The sequence below is a fragment of the Chaetodon auriga genome, chromosome 1 (genome assembly GCF_051107435.1).
Source record: "Chaetodon auriga isolate fChaAug3 chromosome 1, fChaAug3.hap1, whole genome shotgun sequence".
NCBI classification, from domain to species: domain Eukaryota; kingdom Metazoa; phylum Chordata; class Actinopteri; order Chaetodontiformes; family Chaetodontidae; genus Chaetodon; species Chaetodon auriga.
The window spans coordinates 25,289,869-25,313,469 of NC_135074.1; the positions used below are offsets into that span (position 1 = coordinate 25,289,869).

A 23,601-nucleotide genomic window follows, 5' to 3' on the forward strand; every position below is an offset into this window, starting at 1 on the left:
AGCTTTCAATGTGAGCCATCTACCAAATACTCATGTATTCAGGTGCAGACTATTTCACATGACCTCACACACTCAAACTATTCATCTCCAAAATATCAGGCTATGTCAATATTTAAGGACTATGTATCACAGGAGACCTAGAGGGTATATGCTTTTGAGTAAATGAGACACTAAAATGTAAAAAAACATGACACTATACTGTGACTCATCCCAAAATTCACTGTCACGTTGACAATGTCAGCCCAGCCTGCAGGAATCTATTACTTTGCTCGTGTCGTCACCTCGTCGAGTCCTCTCCCTTTTCTTCTTTTAGAGAAGTTTGGAAATCCGTACATTAAGGCTGCCTGTGATGGAACATGAAATGGCGACATGCTGTGTTTCTACACCCAGATATGTCAGTATTGCAGAACGAGCTAAATGTTGCAGCCAAAAAGACGAAAGTACATGCGTAATCCTGCTTGTTTCATGTGCAAAGGCAGGTGGGAACCTGTGTACCAAGTCAGCAGCGCTGATATATGGAGGCCTGAGTCAGAGCCACATTTAGCTGATGATTCAAAGCGTGTGTCCCCAGCACTCAGTGTAATTTAGTCTGCCTACTTAAACATTAAAAGTGTGAGTCTAGAGGTGGCGGCGCCGCAGTCAGCAGTTCTCCTCCACCGACGGGGATCTTGTGGCTGCGCAGTCAAACAAACTTCAAGTTATAAAAACACCGTGTAACTCAGTGTGCGAGGTCAGAGTCATCCCCCGAAAAAGAAAGGACAGACGCAGGACCAACTCTTTGCCAGTAATTTTATTTTGAGATATTTTGTAGAACAGGGGAACCAATGATTACCAAAAAAAAGTCCATAAGTGTTCTACATGCTACACCTTAACCTAATTCATCATGCTTGCCTGGAAAAAGTACATAGAAATTTAACAAAAAACGTACAATTAAAACTGATGTACATTATACTCACCATTAACTTTACTTTAATGTACCTTTCTCTTGCCTCCATGCACGCAATTTTTTACATTACATTTAGATAAAAAATTAAGACTTTTAGGCGCCTCTTTAAACCAGAAAGCAGTTTTTTTTCCACTAAAGACAGAACGCACCTATAAATAAAAAAAAAAAGAACAAAAAGAATGATATCCATATGGACAATATTGGTGGAAAATGGAAAGCCTCAACTTCTTTTAGAACATAACAGATGAATTTGCATCCTACCGTGAAACAAAAGGAACACTTACACGCCCATATAGTGCCGAAATGAAAACGGGAGTCTGTCCAACTCCCCGATCTTCAAGAATCACATTGAAATAACACATTTTGATAAAATAAATATCGCACATCTGCTAGAAATAAATAATGATTACTGAAACACCTCACTATGTTAAATGCAAAAGTGAGACAGATTTCGTCTACGCGACCACTTCATTTCATGGCATGAGGATGGTCATGTGTGTAAAGCACTAGTGCGGCTTCGAGTGTCTCTCGCGGCTGTTACCTTGAGGTAGATAACACATTTACATTAACGCCTACGATAATGGTTGCTGCTGGCATCATGTGTCAGATTTACAGTATGAAAGGGTTATTAAGGAAGCTTTCTTCGGAGGGGGGAAAAAAGTCATAAAAGAAAAATATTTTTTAAAAAAGGACATCCCATCCCCTTTTTTTCTGTTGTATCCCAACCCAGGACAGGGTGTTTGAAAGCACTTTAAACGCCTACAGCAATGTTAGCGTCCACCATCCTTCCTTCTGTCACAGCCAAACATCCAAACCTCACCTCTTCGATCAGAACTCCTCTCCGACCATCCAACTTTCTTCTAACCGACTCACCCCTGATCTCTGCTTGTCTACAGTACTTAAGTGTGCGAGTGACGTGCCAGTTAAGCAATGAGGGCGTAGACATTAACCCATGAAGGCCTGGTGATCAAGGCTCAGAGTGATGACCAAAACTCCTTGAATATAATAAATCACCCTTCTCAACTCTTAAAAAAAAAAACAAAAAAAAAACTAATTAAAAGTAACCATAATAAAAAAAGGTATGAAATGATTCAAGTACAATAATATACCATATTATTAAAAAAAAAAAAACATAAAAACAAAACTGCCTAGATTCTGCACTGTGAGGGAGGATATATATTTCTTTAATTAAGATGCTTGAAGATGCTGCTGTACGTTTTGTGGGCGATTTGTGGCGAGCATCTGACAGCGCAGGGGGTGAGGGACGCCTGGATGGATTTTAGAGGCAAGTCATCGGCGCTGTCAAAGCCGGGCAGGGCCAGAGAGTCCAGCTGCACGTTGAGCACAATCTCTGTGTTCCTGCCGAGGAAGCTCTCGTCCAGCTCTCTCACCTCCGAGGGCTCCGTCTCCGAGCCGGCCACAGTCTCTCCGACCCCCTCCTCCTTCCGACTGAACAGGCGGTCCAGGTAGCTGGTGTAAGTGCTCTCCTTCTGGAGGTGGTCCTCTTTGCGAATGTCCCAGCACGCTTCATCTATCAAACAGCCGTTCTCCTCGACTCGCTCCCCGGAGCCGAAGCTCTCCCAGGGCTGAGCGGGCCAGGCGCCGTCGCCGCCGCCGACTCCCAGCCCTCCTCCGCCCAGCTGGGCGAGGTTTACCAGGCACTTCTCCTCCTTCTCCTGACTTATGGACTTGGACATGGAGCCTGAGCGGGGAGCCTCCAGCTGGGAGACGGAGGAGTTGAGCTCGTTCAGGAGGCCCACCTCGTTGAGCAGGGCCACCTCCTGACAGGGCTCCGGCTGCAGGCTCAGTTTGATGGTGCTGGCGATGAAGGAGTCGAAGTCAAAGCCTTGGTTCTGCTGGCTTTGAGGCTTCTCTGTCTGGTGTTTCTCCTGCTCTCGGTCCTTCTCCACCGGACTCTGGGTCTTCTCGGCCTCCTTCAGCGCGATCTGTGCCTTCACCAGCCCGTTCTTCTCGCACTTGCTCTTGGCCTTGCGGTCGGCCTTCTCCTTGCTCTGCTGCTCCTTCCAGTTGGAGAGGTCGATGATGAGCTTGGGCTCGTAGTAGTGGTTGACTTCACTGTCCCTCCAGATGAGGTTGTCCAGGTAGGAGGGTGACACCGCCTTGTAGTTACAGGTGTGGCTACACTGCAAGTCACAGTACTTGTTCTCGTGGTGGTCGTCGTCCTGCCAGGATCGCTCTGGCAGGAACAGAGTGGAGTAGTCGAAGGACGGCTCATCCAGGAACTTCTCCCGATCTCCATCAGCATATTTGCGAGGATCCACCTGGAAACAGACAACAGCCGCCACTTAGCCTTTAAAATGTCATTAAAATGTAAATTTAAGTCCATGAGGAGCAAGACACGTTATCCCTACACACTTCAACAACTTGTTAAAGCTTTAGTTTACAACACTGAAAGCTATTTTCTATTTGCTACGCATTATTTTTAAAGCAATTCAATACTTGAACTATGCATCCTCCCATTTGGGAAGCACATTTTCACACAGCTCTCATCCGTCAACATTCAAAATGTATTTTTAGATCAGAAATAAGTAACTGAAACCATCACACTCACACAGCACTGTGGGGGCAGAGTGGGGTGTGGAGGTGTGAAATTCAGCCGGAAAAACGTGCTTTGTTTTGTGAAGGAGTACAGGGTTTAAAAAACTTCAAAACACACCTGGACCTCCTCCTCGTCTGTTACATCAGAGAGTGCCCTCGGGTCAACCTGAACTTCGTCTGGGTCGTGGGTGCTGTGCAAGTGCCAGTCAGCCTCTGACAACTGGCTCTCATGATACCTGATGGCAAATGAGAGAGAGAGACGTAAGAACACCGACGCAGAGGCAGAACGTGACTACGCCAAATCAGAAAACCTCGGTCAGGTGAGCTATATATATCCACATTTTATTGCTTGGTTACAAGAGAGCAAAGTTAAAGATTGTCCACTGAAACTGAGCTCACACAAGGACAAATGTGGTGTTTGAGAGGGAATAAGTGAGCGAGCATACCTGTCCCAGGTGTGGCTGTGGCTCTGGTCCATGAGGAGGATATCATCTACTTCATCCTCGATGTGGAAGGGGTGCAGAGAGACAGGCTCGTCTAGGGGGAAGGAGTAGTCAGCCATATAGGGGTGGGCCAGAGCCTCCTCCGCAGTCAGACGATCCATGGGGTTAAAGGTCAGGATCTTCTCCAGGAAATCCAGGGCTGCGGAGACGGAGGACAATGACATTATCAAGTAGGAAACATGCCGTGTGACGCATGACAGATACGACCCTGACCTCCCACCTTTGGTCTGTGTACATGCGAGTGCTTCTGAATAAACACACAAGTGGTACTGACCCTGGGGACTGACGTCAGGAAGCAGCTTGGCCAATGGTGTGTGAGGCTTGGACATGTCGTTGCGGATGAAGACGGGGATGACGCTGTGGAGCTCTTGTCGGTCTTCCTCTCGCAGCACGGGGATGGACTCCAGGATCAGCTGCATCTGCTCCAGTTCATGGGCTCCTGAAAGACGGGGCAGGCGAACATCAGGCGCATTCTTAGGAGAGTTACACAACATCCAGCCTCTGCCTGACTGAGCGAGTTTGTTTTGAGCGAGACTGAAGGCGGCAGATCATGAGAACAGAGATGTTATTTGCCTTGTGTTCAGCTCAAGGCAGTTTCAACAAGAACACTTAGTCTCTCCCAGCTCTAGCTGGATTTGGAAAGTAGAGCAATAAGGACGGTAAAAGCTGACCCACTCTGTCTGTTCTGAACAAAAACATGTTGACTGGCAGGATCAATATATCTCACTGGACCTGCGCTCCACATTTACCTCATCAGTCACCTGACGTGTTTGCGTATGAGTTAGTCACACATGTGAGAGTCAACATTTACCAGCAAAGAGGGTTTTCCCTGTGAGCATCTCAGCAAAGATGCAGCCAGCAGCCCACATGTCGATGGCTTTGGTGTAGTTGTTCGGAGAGAGCAGCAGGCGAGGAGATCTGTACCATTTGGTGACCAGGCCTTCAGAGAGATGGCCCTGTGTTAGGAGACAGGACAGATTTAGTGGGAATCTGGAAAAAAGGACTTAAAAAAAAAAAAGGTGCAGGAAACTACGACTCACAACCATATTTTTCCAAATACTATACTTGTTCTTGTAAAGCACGTTGAGCTGCAATTCCTGCATGAAAGGTGCTGTACACATAAAGTTTATTACATTATTATGAACTGCTGTGTCCTCATGTTTGGTTCATTCAGATAAGAGGCCCTTAAAATCCGCTTCTTCACTCAGTAATAGACAAATGTGATTAACTTGACTTCATGTGCCTCTAACACTGCTGTCCGACAGCTAAACCTCCCAACCCTGTGCCGTCTCCTTGGTGGACCTACTCTGTGCCGGTCACGTACGCAACACAGCGTGGAGACAAAGAACCCAGAGAGAAAAGACAGATGAAAGGGGGGAGATCAGACACGTGCAGGCTCTGTCAGCAGTCTGAGAGAGCAGGATAATCCCCTGCTGCCACACACTCCACTCACCAGTGACAAACCAATGACACCAATCTGCACTCTGCTCTCAGGCAGGGCCGGACTACTAACAGGGGCAGGAGGACACTGAACAAAAAGGAAACTGACCTGTGTGTGTGTGTGTGTGTACACACTGGGACATTGGGGGAGGGGAGGTGGTAAACCAACACCCTTGCTGCCCTCCCACTCCCCCACATGCAGCGGTAGTTTGTTGCGAGACCAAAATGGTCGACTCGCCGCTGAGCCAGGCTCCTGTTTCTGCCCTAAGTTGGCCACATATACTTGATGTCACTCTATCCTGGAGTGTATCACTGCTCTCTGCGTGCTCTTGTTTTGATGGGCCTATAAATGACACACCGTGTAGACTCAGAGGTCGACAACATGACCCTAAAGTAATATCACAACATTTCAGGGTGTTTTGGTGAATTGCTGCTGAGCTCTTGTGGGATTTTGGGATCCCCTTGTCCTCTGCTAGGTGCTTTGTTGTACATCAGATCTTCTGTAACCAAACCACCTCTGCACCGCCCTTCTTGGAACCAAGTCCTCCACTGTGTAACCAGTAGCAATGTTATTTATTTTGGCTTGTTGCTGCTGCTGAACGATATGGTGCCAACAAGCCGGAGTATTGCCATTATCACGACATGATTTTAAAAAATTCGAGTTAGAGCTCCTTGCAGGTAACCGGTCTGGCAGGGGCTTTCACCAGGAAGCTTGTGAAGACGCTACGGGGAAATACAAGGTAACAATACAAACTGGCGGGTCACACCTACTGACTGAAATGTGCAAGGCTGTCCAGCACTCACTCAGACAAACAGCCAGGAAATCGTCTGACCTATTTAAATGTGGTGATATAAACGCTACCAGTTTTAGCAGAGCACTGCTACAGAGATGTAGATTAGGCTAGCTCCGAAGAGTGTCGGGTCATTGTGCAAGGACAGCTCTGTGTCTGATGGACTCTGAACTAAAGGGAGCAGATTAACGTTTGCGTACCAACTGAGGACACAAAGAGCATTAGGTGATCGTTCCACCTCGCCTCTTTACTTTTACTGATCTAAGTGAGCCTGTCGTCACAAAGGCGGGCGCACAGGCATCGAAGCACCAGCAGTACCTCTGGCACCTCTGGCAGAATAACTTAACCACCTGAACTAGATCAGACCGGCCTGACATTTAATGACTCATAACAGGCTCCTCAGTGGGTCTGACTGCTGTTAGTCACAGCGACCTTTAGCAAGTCCAACCAGATGTCAGTAAAAGGTGGCTGATGCTGCCTCACACGAGCTGGTGACTGAAATCATACACTTCCTCGCTTCCACTGAATGTGTTTCAGTCTCATGCTGAATAAGTGGAGCTTCACTGCAGTCTCACAACACATTAGATATATGAACATCATTAATGGATAAACAATTTATTTCTACTTGGTTTATAGCTGATCACCATAATTTCTGCTACTTGTGCTCCTTGAAGCCTATGATTAAACTACTATTAGCTGCAAGAGACTGCAGATCTTTTTGGGCTCTGGAAAAGTAAGTGAAACCACCTCCCTGAAAATCATTAAGCCTTAAGTTGACTCCCCAGCATTTTTCTTGTTAGATCCTGTGAAATCTGGTGCCAGACAGGGCCGTTGCTGGCTGAATAATTGGGTCAGATGTGTGTGTGTGTGTGTGTGTTCTTGCAGTTGTGGTTTGGAGCGGTGCTTTGCTTGTGTGAGGAGACAGGACCTCTGTGAACCCTTCACCCCCGCCCGCTTCTCGTAACATTCCTGGAAACTTACGGGTTATTATCTCTAAAACATCAAACTTTACTCAGCTTTATAGTGAGCCACAAGCAGACGCAAGATCCTACATGCCAGGGTTTTCCAAGTTTACCTTACACTACACGCAACTACTTTGACTTGACTTACAGTACAACGCAAACAGACCATCAACTTTCCCTTGCACTTCTACTCTACCTCTCCATCGAGTAAATTGTTTGTTATTGAGATGATGTGACGTGAAAGCTAGACTGGATTTCACCACTAAAGATCAAGTGTTGCCACATTGAGCAGATGTGACATTACTTAGTTAAGGCACATGTTAAATGCATTCCACTATCCTGGGGTAGTTTACAGCCTCAGCCAGTGTCATTTAAAACCAAAAACAGCTTGCTTCAGCACAGCCAAACAAAAATGGTTGGGTCTTATATTCACAGTATTCCTTCTTTGTCTTGTTAAAAGGGTGAGCTGCAACTGGAAATGAACACAGGCTTTAGATCAGCTTCCAACAAGGCCCCGAGCAAGGCTCCCACAACGAGACAAAGAGCTGGCAGGGAAAAGGAGGGGAATCCGGGCTGGAGAGGTTGGACGAGTGCACGTGAATTCTTGTCATTCTTGATCCAGGGCCACCATGAGGGCTGGTCTTTAGGTTCACACGGGCAGAAACAACTTGCTTTCTCATAACAATGGAGGGACAGCAAAGAAGCACGGGTGCTCTTGGTAAGCGGTATACAGCACACTTAAAAACAAAGCCATGCTGGATTCAGAAAAGCCTGAAGGGAATCATGAGGAGTTATGTTTTTTATTAACCAAACCAAAGCAAAAAAAGCAGGAATGTGGGAGGAAAAGGTGAAACAAATACATCGTGCCTTCGCCACGCATGAATCCAGATACCTCACTGCTGAAACTGCGCCAGAAACTGAAGATCACTGGCGAAGAGCGCTTCTTTATTTAGAAACAACGCTATTCAAATAACATGCACTCAGCCACCCAGCTGCTCCGGCTCACCCAGTCTACTAGAAGTAGAGCGTGGTTGTGAAAGCACATTTGCCCCCAGTGATTCTGCCCTAATGTCTGGCCAACACTGAAACCAACTGTTTTTTTAGACTCCTCCACACTCCATTGGGCACCGCAGTCGTGTGAGGGTGATGGGTTCATTTCGACCTGAAACGCCAGACGTGTGTGCACACACACTCAATCAGATGACTATAGGTGCCATGAAAAAGTGGCTGGTTGGGGTATCAGCATCCACCCACCCTCCCCCCACCACACCACTGTTATCTTAGGAGAGACAGACAAAACACAGCAACGCTGTTTTGGAAAGGGGAGCGGGGGTCAAAGCCTATTAAAAGTCAGTCTGACAAAATGACGACAGCGTTTGTACCCTTGACAAAAACTCGGCAGCAGTAGTCTGCTGCAGCACTACAGCGGACAATACCCAAACACAAGAGAGCTGACCCCAGTCAAGCAACTTTTCAATACCCTCTTGCCTGCATGCTTCCCATCAGGAAAAACTGCTTATGTAGAGGGGAAAAGGCCCACACGGCAAACCCTGTAGCAAGGGAGGAGTGTGGTAACACTGGGTGGGTGGGTGCAGTGACCGAACTGAGTGAGAAATGCTCACTTCTTCCAGGCAAACATGAGCCGTTGCCTTCCTCTTCCGCGTGTAGAAAGACCTATTGTCTCCGCTGTCGATATGACTCATATGAGAATGCAGAACTACTAAAGCACAGTAGTGGTGGTGAGCTGGAAATAAGCAGTTCGGGTAAACAAGTGTGTAAGACTGTCTCAGAGTGGTGCATGATGTGGCAAGATCCTGGCTGGGTAAAGGATATGAATGAGGCAGTGCCAGCCAGAGGGACCACATCACGTGAGCCCACTTCAGATCCACCGATGACTAATCTGAGACACGTGTGAGCATCTGACTGCCTCAGTGCTCTGTGGAGATCCAGCAGCTTCACACAGAGAGAGAGGGAGAGAGAGACTTTCCAGCCTAGTTTCCCTCACCTCACACCGCCATATGGCCCTAGACTGGAATTCCCTCATCCCTTTATAAGGTGACAGAAACACACAAGGGCAATAGAGGCCTTCCACCTGGTTACAATTAGCCCGGGTAATCTATACTCCTCTCATACTAAAGATAAAAGCAACCTACTTTATTGCTACCATTACACTACTTTGCAAAAACAAAATACAGGTTTATAGAGAGCATTAAAATGTGTACGTTCAACATTTGGCTTGTTAACATCTGGCTTTTAATGTCCAGGCTCAAATTACACCAGCATCTGATGAGAAACGCGGAAAAAACCTGCAACACAAAGAAAACCTTCTGACGCCCGATTTTCTTGATTTTACATAAGTGTGTAAATGGAGTAATACCCTCCTACAAATGGAACAGAGGGGAAAACATACTCTCTCAGATATAAATAAATCCCTACATATTTTAATGCAGCATGTCCATAACAGATCCGCTGTTGCCTCAAGCCCCAGACATTATCATTAGAAGCTGACGAAGGCTCAAGGCTGAACTGCGCCTGCACTGCGCATGCTACATCCAAACATTTGCTGTTTTTCTTTTTTCACCTGGGAATGTGGATTATCTTCCTCTTTGTTGAGCCACATTATCACGAACCCACTCATTTGTATATTTAGACTTGGAGTCCAGCCCGCTTTCACTTCTAATTGTATACACTTGTAAATGGAAAAAGGCTTGTTCCCAGGGTTGTGTTTTCCACAGCCTCACAGGGGAAACAGGCGTTACCTCAAGGAACCACATCCCGTCTTGTTTACTTCCTGCTGTGAAGCTGTGTCACCCTGGGGAGCGGTGCATAACTGGCCAATTACCTAAATTCACGTGTCACAGCAACAAACCGCTCGTCTTTAGGGCGAAACTTTTACGATTGCTCACCTTAGAACTCGAGTCTCTGCAGCACCCGCTCATCACAAAACCTCATAAAAATCATATTTCAAATTTTCCACAACAACTAGTCAAGTGACTGAGTCCTACCTTGTGAGAGTAGTGGGGATCCATGATGCGGGCCAGCCCAAAGTCCCCGATCTTCAGTACCAGGTCCTCTGTGTTGACGAACAGGTTGGCGGGCTTGAGGTCGCGGTGCAGCACGTTGGCAGAGTGGATGTACTTAAGGCCCCTGAGGAGCTGGTACATGAAGAGCCTGGCGTGGCCCTCAGACAGAAGACCCCTCTCCAGCAGCTGACACAGGTCTGTCTCCATGTACTCCTGCACAATGTAGACCGAGTTGACCTCCGTCAGGGACACCACGTCCTCCGTTAGCCTGCGCCCGTTGGGGCCCAGTGTCTCAAACACCTGGTGACACAGAAACACATTTCACCCTGTTCACTTTCATCCTGAGAAAATCAGATAAATTCTCTCTGCTACTTGGGGTGCAATCCTTGCGAATTACCTTAACAATGTTGTCGTGGTCGAGGCGTCTGATAATCTTGATTTCCCGCAGGGCATGCTTCACACTCTGCGGGTCGGTCAAGATAATTTTCTTCACAGCAACACGCTTGTCACAGTCGGTGTCTACTGCCGAGAACACGAGGCCGTTCCCTCCGTAGCCGAGAGGCTTCAAGTCCATGTAGCGAGAGCCCAGGTCAAAGCCGTGGATGTTCATCAGGGACTCAAACTTCTCTGCCATGACGACTGTTTGGGGCGTCTACGCCGAGCTGCGGCTGACTCTGTTTGGTCTCTGGCCTGTCTCCAGTCCAACTTTAACGCCGACAGAGGAATCTATCGGACAATCCCCCCCCCCCCCACTGCTTCAGAGGCTGAGCGAACTGACCCCTGCACAGATGGCTACCCAGTGCCCCCCTGTCTAGCCGTCACTGTCAGATGCGGGGCGCGAATGTGTCGTCAAACTTTCTTTCCATTTTGAATAAGGAGAGAAAATGTAAACATTTAACGTCTCCTCCAATCCTGGATGTGTGGATATGTTTAACTAAACAGTTCTTGGTGGACTAGTGTTAACAGACTGCGGTGGAATGGACTGGAATGGGGCCAATTAAAAAGCACTGAGACTATGTTAAACTATAAAAGCACGTAGTTGCATCCTTACAGTGCAGATACATTCAGTGTATGACTGGTCCTGAGCAGCTTCATATGAAATGTGCCTAAATGCACGGATTTTTTTTTTTTTTTTTTGTCTTTTTTAATTATTTAACGGTCTGTATAATCTTCCTGTCACCTGATCTATAAAACTGAAATGAGTCTGGCCTTGAAGTCTTCAAAGTAATCTTCCACCCTCAATGATCAGGTGGCTCAAGCTCGCCACAGTCGCAATCAAAACTATCCTCCATCTTACTTGGGTATAACCTGGAAGACAAGAAAAACAAAGCAAAAAAAGGTAAGAAAAATAGAGTTTCATGCCCGTCATTCAACAAGGTGACATTTCCACGAAATTACCCACCGATCCAGGATATTTTAATCACGTCTCATCGTTCACACGGGGAAAATATGATGGGGATTTCACACAAGCAGCAGACAAACAACAAACCGTCTCAGTCACCAGCTTTAGTTTAAATGTGGCGTCAATAATGGAAACCAAGCCCTCCCCCGCCCGCTTTAAGTGCCTGCCAGTCCGGTTTCTGGGTATCGATCAAATTCTGAGATAACACACACATTTAGTTAATATTAGCATCCGCGAGTGGGCTTACGTATCCAACATTTCGGGCAGAAAACGGCGGTTATTCTGAGTTTTAGCTTCGTGTTCATACCGCCTATTTTTGGCCTTCGCCGAGTCTGAGTGGCGGAAAAGAGCCACGAAAGGAAGCCAAACGGCGAGATGACACGCTGCTGACAGACCCACTAGATTTTAATTTATCACACAGCCAAGGCCACCCGTAACACACACATACATCATAGTATACATGAAAGACAGAGGTTCCGATACGCTGCCAGGTTCGTGAATATCAAACATAAACCTGGAGCGAAACCCGCCGATAGCTCGAACAAAGGAGTCGTTGTTGGCGGAGGCTTCTGACTACGTGGTAACAGCTCTGCTGCGCTACGGCAGCACAAAGCCGACGTCGGTTATACGGCAAAAACGGCCGCCAATTTACAGTAAAATTATATGAGATGGAGTACTGTCACAGTAGTCATATAAGAAATTACTTACAGTCCTTACTCGTCGCATTAGTTTCTTTATATCTTCATTCAAACCTAGACAAGGTTTGACTACGCTCCGCTGCCGACTGCCACGGATCTGCTGCAATCGCCATTGAGGCTGGGCAGCGTTATGAGAGCCAGATTTGACGTCACGGGGCTGCCTTCCGTGACCGTCGGAAACATCCCTACTACGGCAAGTACCCTTCACAGTTACTCTGCTGAAGTGGAAGTTTGCGGTTATGTTCAGGGATTTTGGATCGATTACAAACACGGTTATTATTATTATTATTATTATTATTATTATTATTATTGTTGTTGTTGTTGTTGTTGTTGTTGTTGTTGTTGTTGTTGTTGGTGGTGGTGGTGGTGGTGGTGTTGGTGGTGGTGTTTAATTTAAGGGATATATTTGAATTGATTCACACATTATAATTACTTTTTCTCGTGTGTGTACCTCTTTTTGTCTGTCTCCTTCTATTCTTAAAAAATGTAATACAAATATATGGTAGGAAGCATGATTTGCGTGGATTTGATCCTCATGATACGTCAACAAATCATGGCTTAAGTGTTCATTCTATGTAAAGTGCACATAACATATATAGTTTGATAAATAAATAAAACAAAAGTCTCAAACAACGCTACTTTGTGAAGGTACAGTGCAGACTTATGGGAGTGTCGTTACTGTAATACATCAGATATTGTAGGCTATGTCAGGAACAGAACGCACTCCAGAGCCATTCGTTATTTGACCTGGAACTCCGAGCAGTACTTGAACGCGGCAGGAGTCATTCAAAATATGTGTTGGAAGCTGGAGATCACGTGTCAGCGGCAATTTCAAAATCCGGCTCTGTATTTAGAGGTTTATGGATGAAACGATAACAGCGCTGCACAAATGGCAGTAATGCATGCAGTAAACAAGAAACTGTCTGTCGTCTTTATGTGTAGCCTTCAGAACAAAGTTCAACCACAGTCACGAATTAGGAAAAATCTAATTATAGCCTCTCAGTAGAAACAACATGTAAAGAAAGTCTACTATAAGATTATTTTTGCTATCACTGCTTGAATTTTGCTGCCTCCTAACATGTAAATAAAATCATCTGGCCCATGATAAAGGATGGGGAAAATCACATTCATTTTATTGCCTATACAAGGAGAGATGAAAACATCCCAAAACTGGTAGGCTGCACAAAAAATACTGCAGACCATGACTTTCATCTTACCTGAATTAGAGAGCTCAGCGTTTTCTTCCTTCTATTTGCTGTTTATTACACTGTTTTAAATTCCTCAAAAACTGAGTCAAGCCAACAGAAAATGCAGACCTATCTGCCTGCAAAGTCTCTTCACGGGCTTCCTCCTGTTTTTTTATCCATGCGTTTGTTTTTCGTGCCTTCCTTGCGAATAAGCTGTTGTTTTGCGGATTGCTCCACGTTTTGTTTTCCCTCTTTGTTTTCCCCTTCGCTGGGAATTAATGCTGTTTTCAGATTATGGCACGCAGGAGTTGCATTAGTCGCGTCAGTGAAAAAAAATCGCTGGGACAGTTCACTCACTGCGGCTTGCGGATTTAAAGAAAGTCCATCTGGCACAGAGATGCGCAGGGTGTTTCTCTCCTAGAAGTCCGCCCTCACAGCTGATCTCCATGAGGCTTACACATCCCGAGCAAAACAAAGTCAAGATTATCACGAAGGCACTATTTTTCTCTGTTTATATCCGTCTTTCAGACTGCGGTCGGCGTCCCACAGCGCCTGGTCCTCTCTCTCCTACAGTGTTGATGCTGTGAATGAACGGAGGGGCGGATGGGCGGGCAGGCAGCAGCATCACAGCCGCAGCAGTCTACATCAGCATCCGCAGGCAGACCATGTGAGAGCCCATGTGCCCGAGAATGCAGATGCCTCTCACAGGCCGGGATGGGCTCTGCGATGGAGAACAGGACCTGCATGCGGACTGAGCGGGATGCGACAGACTCCGAGAGCGACTTGGGCCATTGTCTGGATTAATAGTCCGAGGGAGAGATGCACGACCTAAGCCTTTCATATGAACTCTTATTTTAAGATGGTAGTGGTTATGAATGGGCTGTTAAACATATAATACATATAATACAGTATCTCATATTTTTTTTAGACACAGAGAAAAGATGGCATTAGTGCAGTATAGAGCCTTTAATTATTTTTTTGGTTTGCTGAAATATAGTTTAGACTACTGCTGCTACTGCGTTTGAGTATTTTTCAAAAGAAACATGAATGAAACTACTTTCATTTTTATTCATTGAATCTTTAGTTAATCACGCTGAAACGACACGTTGTTCATTCAAGTTTTGACTCCACTCCTCTACGCTAAGGTCAGAAGTCACGGTAGTTCAATCTCTCTCTCTGAGGCACTTCAGTAGCACAGATGTTGCCTGATTTGACCCCATATCCTCCTCCTGAGGGGTGCACTGTGTCCGACTTAACAAAACTGGGCGCAAGATTAAAGCTAACATTAATGATTGAACATCAGATTTTAGAGATAAGGTACTGGCACTTGCTTTGCCCCATGAGTGCACTTTGCTCTATTGCTGCACTTGAATGAATGGAGGGCAGAAGGTAACCCTGCATGACTTTGTCTCACCCTACCGAAGATAATTTAGTCACATTTTGACTGTTCTGAGGAAGACGGATCAAAAGAAATCTTCCTCTTCTGTTATTTGTTTTCCAGTCACTAACGATGTGTCTCCACCAGGGTAGCCTCTGCTGCAGGCCTCCTTTGTTACATCATGAGACAAACAGTTGACATCAACTCATTGTGCCATGTAATTAAGTTGAAATAGAAGTGGCATCTATTCCTGTCTGGGCTCTTACTGTAACGCTCTGTGCTCCAAAACAAACACCAAACTGTTGCAATCCAAGGGTTTTGTTTGTTGAGTATCGCCTGTGTGACGACCTCAGCAACGCACACGATCTTTACCCATGTTCATTTGCTGGTGATAGCAGTATGACTGACATTTTCACACACTTGCACACACTTAAACTTTCACCTATATGGAGCATCTTAGAGCGTCTCAGCACTATCAGCGCCCTCCGGCTCACTGTGACGCAAGACATATCACATTTTTTTAATGCTTCACCTGTTCTCCTTGTCTAGGTAAAAACAGAAATATCCTCAACATCACTAAAAAAAAAAATCACATTCATGTCTGCTTTGTGGAAAATGAAATCTTGCCACTTACCGATGCTGAAAACCTCCTGAGATGTCCGGAGCAACATGGTACAGAAGTTAATAGTCCAACCAGGTGAATTTATACTCCAACGCTGCAAGTTTGACAGGTGGAGCGCTGTCCAGTATCTCCCTTTACATGTGTGGGTTTGTGAATGTATTCTCAGAGCTTTGGCGGTGTGTTATCCTACTCCATGTGCCTCTGCCTGTGAGGTGGAGCTCCATGGACAGTTAATATAGGCCAGGCCAGAGAGGGGAGGAGACTGCTCTGTGTATGGCATGGCCTGTCAGTGTCAGACCCACCACCAGTAGAGTCCACTGCCACCACTTTGCTCTGTCTGTCTACTTTCTAACTCTTTTTTTCTCCCCTTTTATTTTCAGATCTGACTCCTAAATCGTATTTCTTCATGTTTTTTGGTCCAGTTCAATCAGAAACAGAACTTATCTTTTGTAGCCTGCATTGAAATATATTCCTGTTTCTGGGTGAGACCTTTGCAAATCCAGTGATTCATGATTATTCATGATAAGAAGGGCCAGTCTGTGTTTTATTGCTTGCTGTAATGATCAGTATCAGTGACCACAAATACCGGAGAGTCCCTCTGGAGAACCTGTATCTGCTCCCTCATCCACATGGCGTCTGCCACTCTCTGCCTGCGAGACTGGTCCTGCTGGCAGGACTCCCTCCTCCGTCTCGATCTGCTCAGCTGCTGGTATCTTGACAGACTGGCATGTTTGGACTGTAAGGAAATGTGTGCATGTGTATTTGTTTGATATTTAAACCAGAGCGCTGCAGGGTCTGGAGCTGGTGTGTGTTATCAAAATATGTGAATGGACGTATGAGGAAATCAGGGCTGTGGGTTTTGTGTTGTTTGCCTGTGTTCTGCTTTTCCCCTGACTGCTCACTTCTCACGAATTCAACCCAAGAAATGAATTAATTGATGATTCTACGATGCCTGCAGCGCACACCTGTGTGTTTTTTGTGGGTTTGCCACTATATGAATCCACTGTGAATCTAGGAGGAATCAAGGAATCACTCAAAGGAAAGCCTTTATGGGCCAATGCTGTGCTCTGCTGATAAACACCATTAATTAATTAATCACTGATTACCCTGAATGCGTACGGTGAGGGACCATTACACAACACACCTTACAGAGGCAATATGGCAGCTAGACTGAACAATACTGATACTTTTGCTATTTTCCATACAGTGTCTGCTGTTATATAACAGTCTCACTGGTCCTGAAGCCAAGGTTCAGAGCGGCTCAAGACAGGGAATAAATTCCTGCAACCCTGTTAATATCAGTGTCCATTTGACCCTTACAGGAGCTGTGTTATCCACGCAAACCCTGCTCCCACCAGAAACCACGCAACTCAGGTATTTCACAGTGTTGTGAAAGAGGCCTGCACAGAGAGAGTGTTGGCACATTTTCCCCACTGTGGTTGTGTCTCCAGTGCAGGGGGCAAATATGTTTACATAATGGCGCCCATTTGTGGATTGATCTACAGTGCAGGTGATGACTCACAATGCTGTCCTGAACGGCTCAGATGACCTTTTTGTGTTCTGGTTGATTCATTTCAGAACCTCTCTGATCCTCGTTTGAAATTTAACCCATGAATATCATTAACTCACAGTGAACTGGCTGTCTCGTTGTACCGCTTTCTGTTCCAGGATGTTCTTCTCCTCCTGCGTCAGTGCCGAGGACGTCCACACACCGCTGCTCAAAGTTAAGGCAAGATTAGTGTATAAGGAAGTAAATCCACACACTGCATAATGATGATGCCCCTGTGCAGGACCGATGGGATCTCATTCAGTTGTTTGAATGATTTACTCTGAGGGTACAGTGTTAGTGGGACGTGACAGTATTACGTAATGCACAGTAGTGCCACCACTGGCCTGGAATTAGCCTTTTTCTGTTTGGGGTGATGTACAGCTTTCCTGTGGAAGGTCTGCAATGTTGACGGACTAATCAGCATATTAATGCAAAGAACAGATGTTAGAGCAGCAACAAGTCTTCCTCTGTGCACGAGTCCCTTTTCAAATCATTTGCAAATATTGCTGAATGGTGCTTGGTAGTAATTTTGTATTCTAAATTAAGAGGCTAATGAAGGGGTACATGGAGCCTATTCATATACAACCAAAGAGTAGGTCAGAATAAATGTCTTTGCATTGAAGGCACATTTTGAGGGATGCCAAGAATCCAATTATCAGCATGGCTGCAGATCTCAAATCTTTGACCTGCTTTTACCAGCGTCCAGCATGCATAATTGCACTTGGAAGCTGGGAAAGCGAGAGGAGAGGAGACGAGAGGACCATCTGCCTTTGCTTTGCTGTCCTCTCACCATCTGCGAGTGGAGCCTCGGACCTACAGGGCTCTGTTTGTGTATCTTTGTGTATGTGTGTGTGTGTTTGGGGTGTGAGCCATCCTTTCTATGATGTGATGTAACCTGTTTTGCCTCCTCCTCGCCCTCAGATGAACGCTTTAAAAAAGGACAGTTCTCTGGATATTCTGCAGACAAATGATTACGTGATCTGGCAGAGGTATTGTGTGTATTGTGTGTTTGTGTGCTGTGTGTTTGATGTGATTGAATTTGTTTGTACGGGGTCAGAGATAAAACTGGATGTTTGGTGGTGATGTAAGAGGATCAGAAGCTCTGGAATCTGGAGGTTTCTTAACAGGACTAATACAGAAACCTTCCACACGTAAAGGTGCTTGTGTGTTTAATACTACTGAACAGTGTCAGATCACAAACATGCTATCAGAGTCACTGTCCCGGCCAAATTTTGTCCATCTTGGCAGGGTTTTTTTGGATGGCATAACTGTGATTTAAGCCGGTGTAAATTTAGATGTAGTCTTAATTAGTCCATGGAAGTTTGCCAGCACACATTTAGACAACTGGAATAACCTTACAACATGCTTTGCCTCTAGTTCACGATTCTTTAAATGTTACTTATGCATGGTGGCAAGCCTTATACACCGCTCATACTCTCTATCATCCTCAGGTGTTACTAAGAAGAAATCTTCCATTGTCTGAAGCAGGAGGTTGCCCTTTTGTAAAGGATTGAAATAAATCCCTTAAACAACCTCAAATTCTGCATAGATAACACATCTGAACAAAAAGTCTTACAGCTGTGGGTCAGTCACCTCTATAAAGATGCAACACTGGAGTGGAAATTTTTGATTTCCTTCATAGGGTAATAAAACCATAAAGATTAAGAAAGAAGGTCAAAGTTGAAAGCTGGCTATTTCTTCTTCCACAATAACCGTGGAACAAATCCTGGAGGAGCTCACTGTTCAATGTCTGAAGGAGATCATAAAATTTTGATAATCACACCGAGAACAAACCGTCCACAGCGTTACAATAGAGCGAGGGAGGGATTGATTGATATGACAGGGCTGCAATTTGAAATGCCGTCTCTGATATGTGCTATCTAGATGTGTGCTAATATTATCACAGTACCTCTCTGCCCTCTCACTCTCTTTTTACTGTCTACAAGGTCTTATTTCTCATAATATTTGGGTTTCAAATAGGATCAAGGACATCCTGTGTTATCATTATCAGCACTCTGCTGTCTGAACATATTTCATAACTCCTGTGTTTGTCTCCCTCAGGCTGCTTTATCCTGTATCAGGTGTTTTTCCTATTAATTATCTACGTGTGTTCTGTCAGTGGATGGCTAATTGTATGTTTGCATGTAAACACTGGTGTTTGTGTTTTGTGCTTTGTGAAACCGAGCTTATATCTGCAATTGTGTCGAGGTCATGACGCTGTTCCCACCCAGTTTTCAACAATTACGTAATATTCCATTTATCTCTCCTCGCACACATTTCCTCCTCCATTTCCACGTGTCCATTCGTTGACTTTTAGCAGCTCTCTCCAGTCCCAAACAGCCGCAGCATCGAGTCTCTTATCTCACATCAGGCCACAGCGGCAGTATGTATAGGATTGATTGCCCTCTTCTCTCAGAGTGTGTGTCACAGGAGCAGCAGCAGCACTCTCTATTAATCACACACTGATCGGGGCTGAACCTGAAACTCACACAAATTGCTCAGCGTGTCGGCCTCCATCCCTTCTCTGTTTCCCATCAGCCAAACTCAGGAGGACCACAGAGTGGATGGTGGTAATAGTAAGCCTGTGAAGCACACAGCCAGCCGGCAGTATTAAGATCACCAGCATGGAGTCAGGCCTGTCTTTTAGTTGTAGCAGCAGCCAGTGAATAGCTGCTGCTGCAGCTGCTCTCGCTGCCCTGCTTCCTTAGCCTCCCTGCATTGGCTCTGTCACTGCGGATCGATGCAGCACACAAGCAGGAGAAAAGCACACAATGTTCAATTCTATCAGAAGAGTGGCAGGTCTAATGGGTAGCCTGTCTGGCCAATCTTGGCCTGGCTTAGGCAAGCTGTCACTGCGATCTGCCCACCCCTGCATACAAATTATTGGGTAAAAGGGTTTCACAGCGCTCTGCCTGGATTGGCTATCTACGCATCTCAGGGCTGACATCACTGGCCACCTGTCGGAAAAATGCCGAGGGTCCTTATCTGGGGCGAATCCTCTAAAGACATGTTAGGGTTTGGTCGCTGGTGACCATATAACACGACTTTGAAAAGATATTTGACAGTCTTGGCCTGTGTAAAGTATCAATCATTAACCTGCACTCCGACAGCATGGTGTGATGGGAGGGGACGTGGAAAAACACATTGCTGTTGTTGCAGGTCGACTGCACTGCATCCTTCCTCTGCCAGGGGACACTGAACTCAGGTTTGTTTTGCAAAAACATGTAATCCTGTACCAAGGAGTGCTACAGCTCTCAGACCAACTGAGGTGTGTGTTCATTGGGTAATCTGGAGACTTGTGTGTGTGAGCGTGTGTTTATGTGCGTACTTGTTTTCCCAGCTGCACTACATGCTCCACAGTACACCCTTGTGTGGGATGATAGGTTGGAGCGGTGTTTCAGTGGATGGGTCATTGCAGTTCAGCTCATCTCTTCTCCTCTGCACTGCTGAGGCATATATTGCATAATTCCAAAAAAAATATAAAAATATTAAATGGGATTCTTTGCATCTGTTGAACACTTCTTTGCAGCCTACATAACTCCTATCAGGAAGGATTAGACTGGGAGATTGGCTGGTGCTGAGTTACCCCTAAAAATCCCTTTAAGAGATCATCAGAATTTGGGATAGAAGGATTGTATTATACTCCGGCTGTTACATAAGGGTGGATGACAGAGGGGCCCCTACTCCGCCCACCCCCATATATCCTGCTCAACCATCTCTCTTTCTGTCGAAATGAACACACCTCCTGTGATGTCATAGCGTAAATGCTCCAGTAACGATGAGACAGATCGATGCGCTGGGTTGTTTGTGTGCTGTGTGTGTGTGTGTGTGTGTGTGTGTGTGTGTGTGTGTGTGTGTGTGTGCGCACACGTGCGCGCGCGTGTGGACAAGCTTGCACTGATGTGTTCTAATTATAGCTGGTAATGAATGGATGACCGTGTGCTTTCAGATAAATCCAGTGCCACAGACAGGCCAAGGCGACGAGCCAGGACTGAGTTTTGTACACCTCAGACACTCAGCAGCGTAACGTTTTCATCTAGATGAGAACAATTAGAAATATTCTGCTTCTTCTTCTCTGCATTTAGCTCAAGGATCTGTCTCCTTTTTAACTCTTTTCTGAGAGTCAGATAAGTAGATTAATGCCGCTCACTTATCTGTCCCTTCAATATGAGGCTGCAGCCAGCGCTTTAGCTTAGCATAAAGACTAGAAAAGGGGGCAAATAGCTAGGCTCTGTCCAAAAGCAACAAAATCTGGCTCCAGGTTAGAATATGCTGTTGCAGTTTAGTATTATATTAACTTAATTCGTTGAAAATAGGGTTGAATAAGAATGCAGTGCAACATTGATCCCTATGACAGGGAGAATGGGCTTGCTTAGGTCATCAAAATCCAATAGCTGTTGTGCATCAGGCCAGATAAGAGTGAAATCAATGGTTGTTTCAGTTTAATTGCATAACTGGTCTTAGTCATGCGTGAGCAGCTGAAATCTGTAGGCTGTGTTCCTTTTCGAACTGCAGAGGAGAGCGGAGCAGCAGCAGGGTCTGATGTGGAGTGGCAGCTGAAATTAAAGCAGAAAGCACAAACAGGCAGAGGGAAATTCCCTGTCCAGAATGATGATTACTTGCTACACGTTCAGGTACACATGCGAATTGCCAAGAGTGACGCTTTCAGGTTCAGTGTTTCATCACCTGCTCTATTTCTTCCTTTTTTTCTGAGATCGTTGACATCGCAGGATAATGGGTACATGTCTCACCCAAACGACCAGCTGCTTATGGCAGTGTCAGACCCTGCCGAGGGAAATGAGTATGGCATGTTTGCTTATATTGGTATGCTATCAAATTTGAAAGGTGAACAAGAAAACTCCATTTAGCTTTTCTTCTGGGTTGGGGCCTGAGGCTTTGTTAGCAAGTCTGCTGCTTCTGTGTGCGCACTGTTCTCATGGACTGAATGAACAAATATAATAATGCAATAATCACTTTCATGGGACAAGGGAGCGTCTGTGGCCTAAAGACAAGTTTAATGGATAAATTATAAAGAGAAATAAAGGGAAAGTGCCAGCGTGAAAAGGAAGATGCAACTCTTCACTTCAGATTAATTTGTTTTACATTCGATTCAGTAAGAAATGTAAAGAGTTTGATTACATCTTTGTCCTTATGTCCACAGATATATTTTAACTAGACAACAGCAGAGGAGCATCTCTGCAATTTTGAACAATGAAGATACACTATGTTGGATTTTCCCTAAATAAAAAAAAAACATGGAGACTCATTATTTTGCAGTGATTGGGACGTTTCTGGGCTGTGACCTTTGGGCAGCGCCAGTGTAGTGCAAAGGTGAGGTCGGAACACTATATAAAACAGCTACAAAAATAACTTGCAATGTAAGTACAAGCAATGCTCATGGGTGGCATTGAGCCAGGGAGGACGGGCCATCACACAGCTCTGCAGTTCCCCTCAGCTCTGAGGAGCTTTTCGACATCTTTCAGTTCATTGCTTTGATTTTCCGACCTGCAGCTGCATCGTTTTGGCTCCCTATCACAGCTCTCATAGTTGTTTTCGACGGCATCAAGCAGCTGTTTTTGACAGAAAAGCTCAGAAAACCTTACTGTACGCTACCTGCTCAGCACCACACAACAGACAAACCTACAGTTTCAAATGAATGCTAATGCTGCTCTGTTTCTGCTGCATGCTGCATGGTTTAGTACTAGAATACATACACACACTCCCTATTTCTGAGTATTGGTTATTGACTATATATATGTGTAAATGCAAACTGTCCTTTGTGCACGTTAAACACTTCTCACCACTGTGTCACCATGTGAAGACAAATCTAAATATGTATCCCTCACCACTGAAATACATTTATGAAAGACATGTTTCAATATAGTTCACCAAAGTCTATAAATGTGGTTCAAGTTTTCTTTTCTATCTCCAAGCTATCCGTGTATGATTGGACATGTTCGCTAAAATCATACATTTTGATATTTTAGTAAGTGGTGGACGGATTCCTAAAGCAGTGCTTGAAATATTACAATCAACTACGAATACAGTCCATGAATGTATCAACATGTATGACTGTGTTGTGGGAATTCTTCCTCAGGAGCACTAATGAGGACCTGAGGGCCAAACATGGCCCGCAGTATGAGAGACAACAGAGACTGAGGTGAATACAGAAGGTTTGCCTCTTCTGTGCAGATGCAGACAAACAGGAGTCCTCCCTCCAGGCCGACCTGTGCGCTGATTTGCTTTCAGCTGTGACACTTGGGGCTTCACAGACACACACACACACATACAGGCAGTGAGTTTGTGAATGTGCCTTACTTACTGATAAGGAAGCAGAGCTGCAAAGTGTGCAGCAGTGGTCTAACATCTGCTGCTAAGCCCTCGCCATCCTCTCTGCCCATCAGGTTTGTGTGCGCAACCAAGCGAAACGTCTCCCACGTGTTACTCACACATAGTGAAGCGTGCTGCATCCATGACAGACAGAACATTATGTACCGCAGCCTCGCTAAACACAATCAGACGCAGTGCACACACACACTTC

The 23,601-nt window shown here is 45.5% G+C and overlaps 1 protein-coding gene across 3 annotated transcripts; it reads right to left on the reverse strand.

Annotated features, from left to right (window-relative positions):
- Positions 1-775: 775 nt before the first annotated feature.
- On the reverse strand, positions 776-15,718 carry mapk6 (mitogen-activated protein kinase 6). 3 transcript variants are annotated; one of them, XM_076731638.1, is made up of 8 exons: positions 15,524-15,718; positions 10,622-11,532; positions 10,207-10,524; positions 4,820-4,964; positions 4,283-4,447; positions 3,952-4,147; positions 3,624-3,741; positions 776-3,228 (listed from the first exon to the last, which is right to left on the reverse strand). In XM_076731638.1, the coding sequence occupies exons 2-8, from the start codon at positions 10,856-10,858 to the stop codon at positions 2,131-2,133; spliced, it is 2,277 nt and encodes a 758-aa protein (XP_076587753.1). In that variant the 5' UTR covers positions 10,859-11,532; positions 15,524-15,718; the 3' UTR covers positions 776-2,130. The 3 variants fall into 3 exon arrangements, with proteins under 3 accessions (XP_076587753.1, XP_076587761.1, XP_076587745.1); XM_076731646.1 differs by lacking the exon at positions 15,524-15,718 and adding an exon at positions 13,542-14,110; XM_076731630.1 differs by lacking the exon at positions 15,524-15,718 and adding an exon at positions 12,335-12,456.
- Between the last annotated feature and the right edge of the window lie 7,883 nt (positions 15,719-23,601).

Excerpts from the sequence above, each read along its gene's own strand:
- mapk6 (XM_076731638.1), bottom strand. The coding sequence starts at position 10,858 with ATGGCAGAGAAGTTTGAGTCCCTGATGAACATCCACGGCTTTGACCTG. Across the intron at positions 10,525-10,621 it reads ACCACGACAACATTGTTAAG|GTGTTTGAGACACTGGGCCC; the intron begins GTAATTCGCAAG and ends CTGTGTCACCAG. Across the intron at positions 4,965-10,206 it reads ATCCCCACTACTCTCACAAG|GGCCATCTCTCTGAAGGCCT; the intron begins GTAGGACTCAGT and ends CTCCTAACACAG.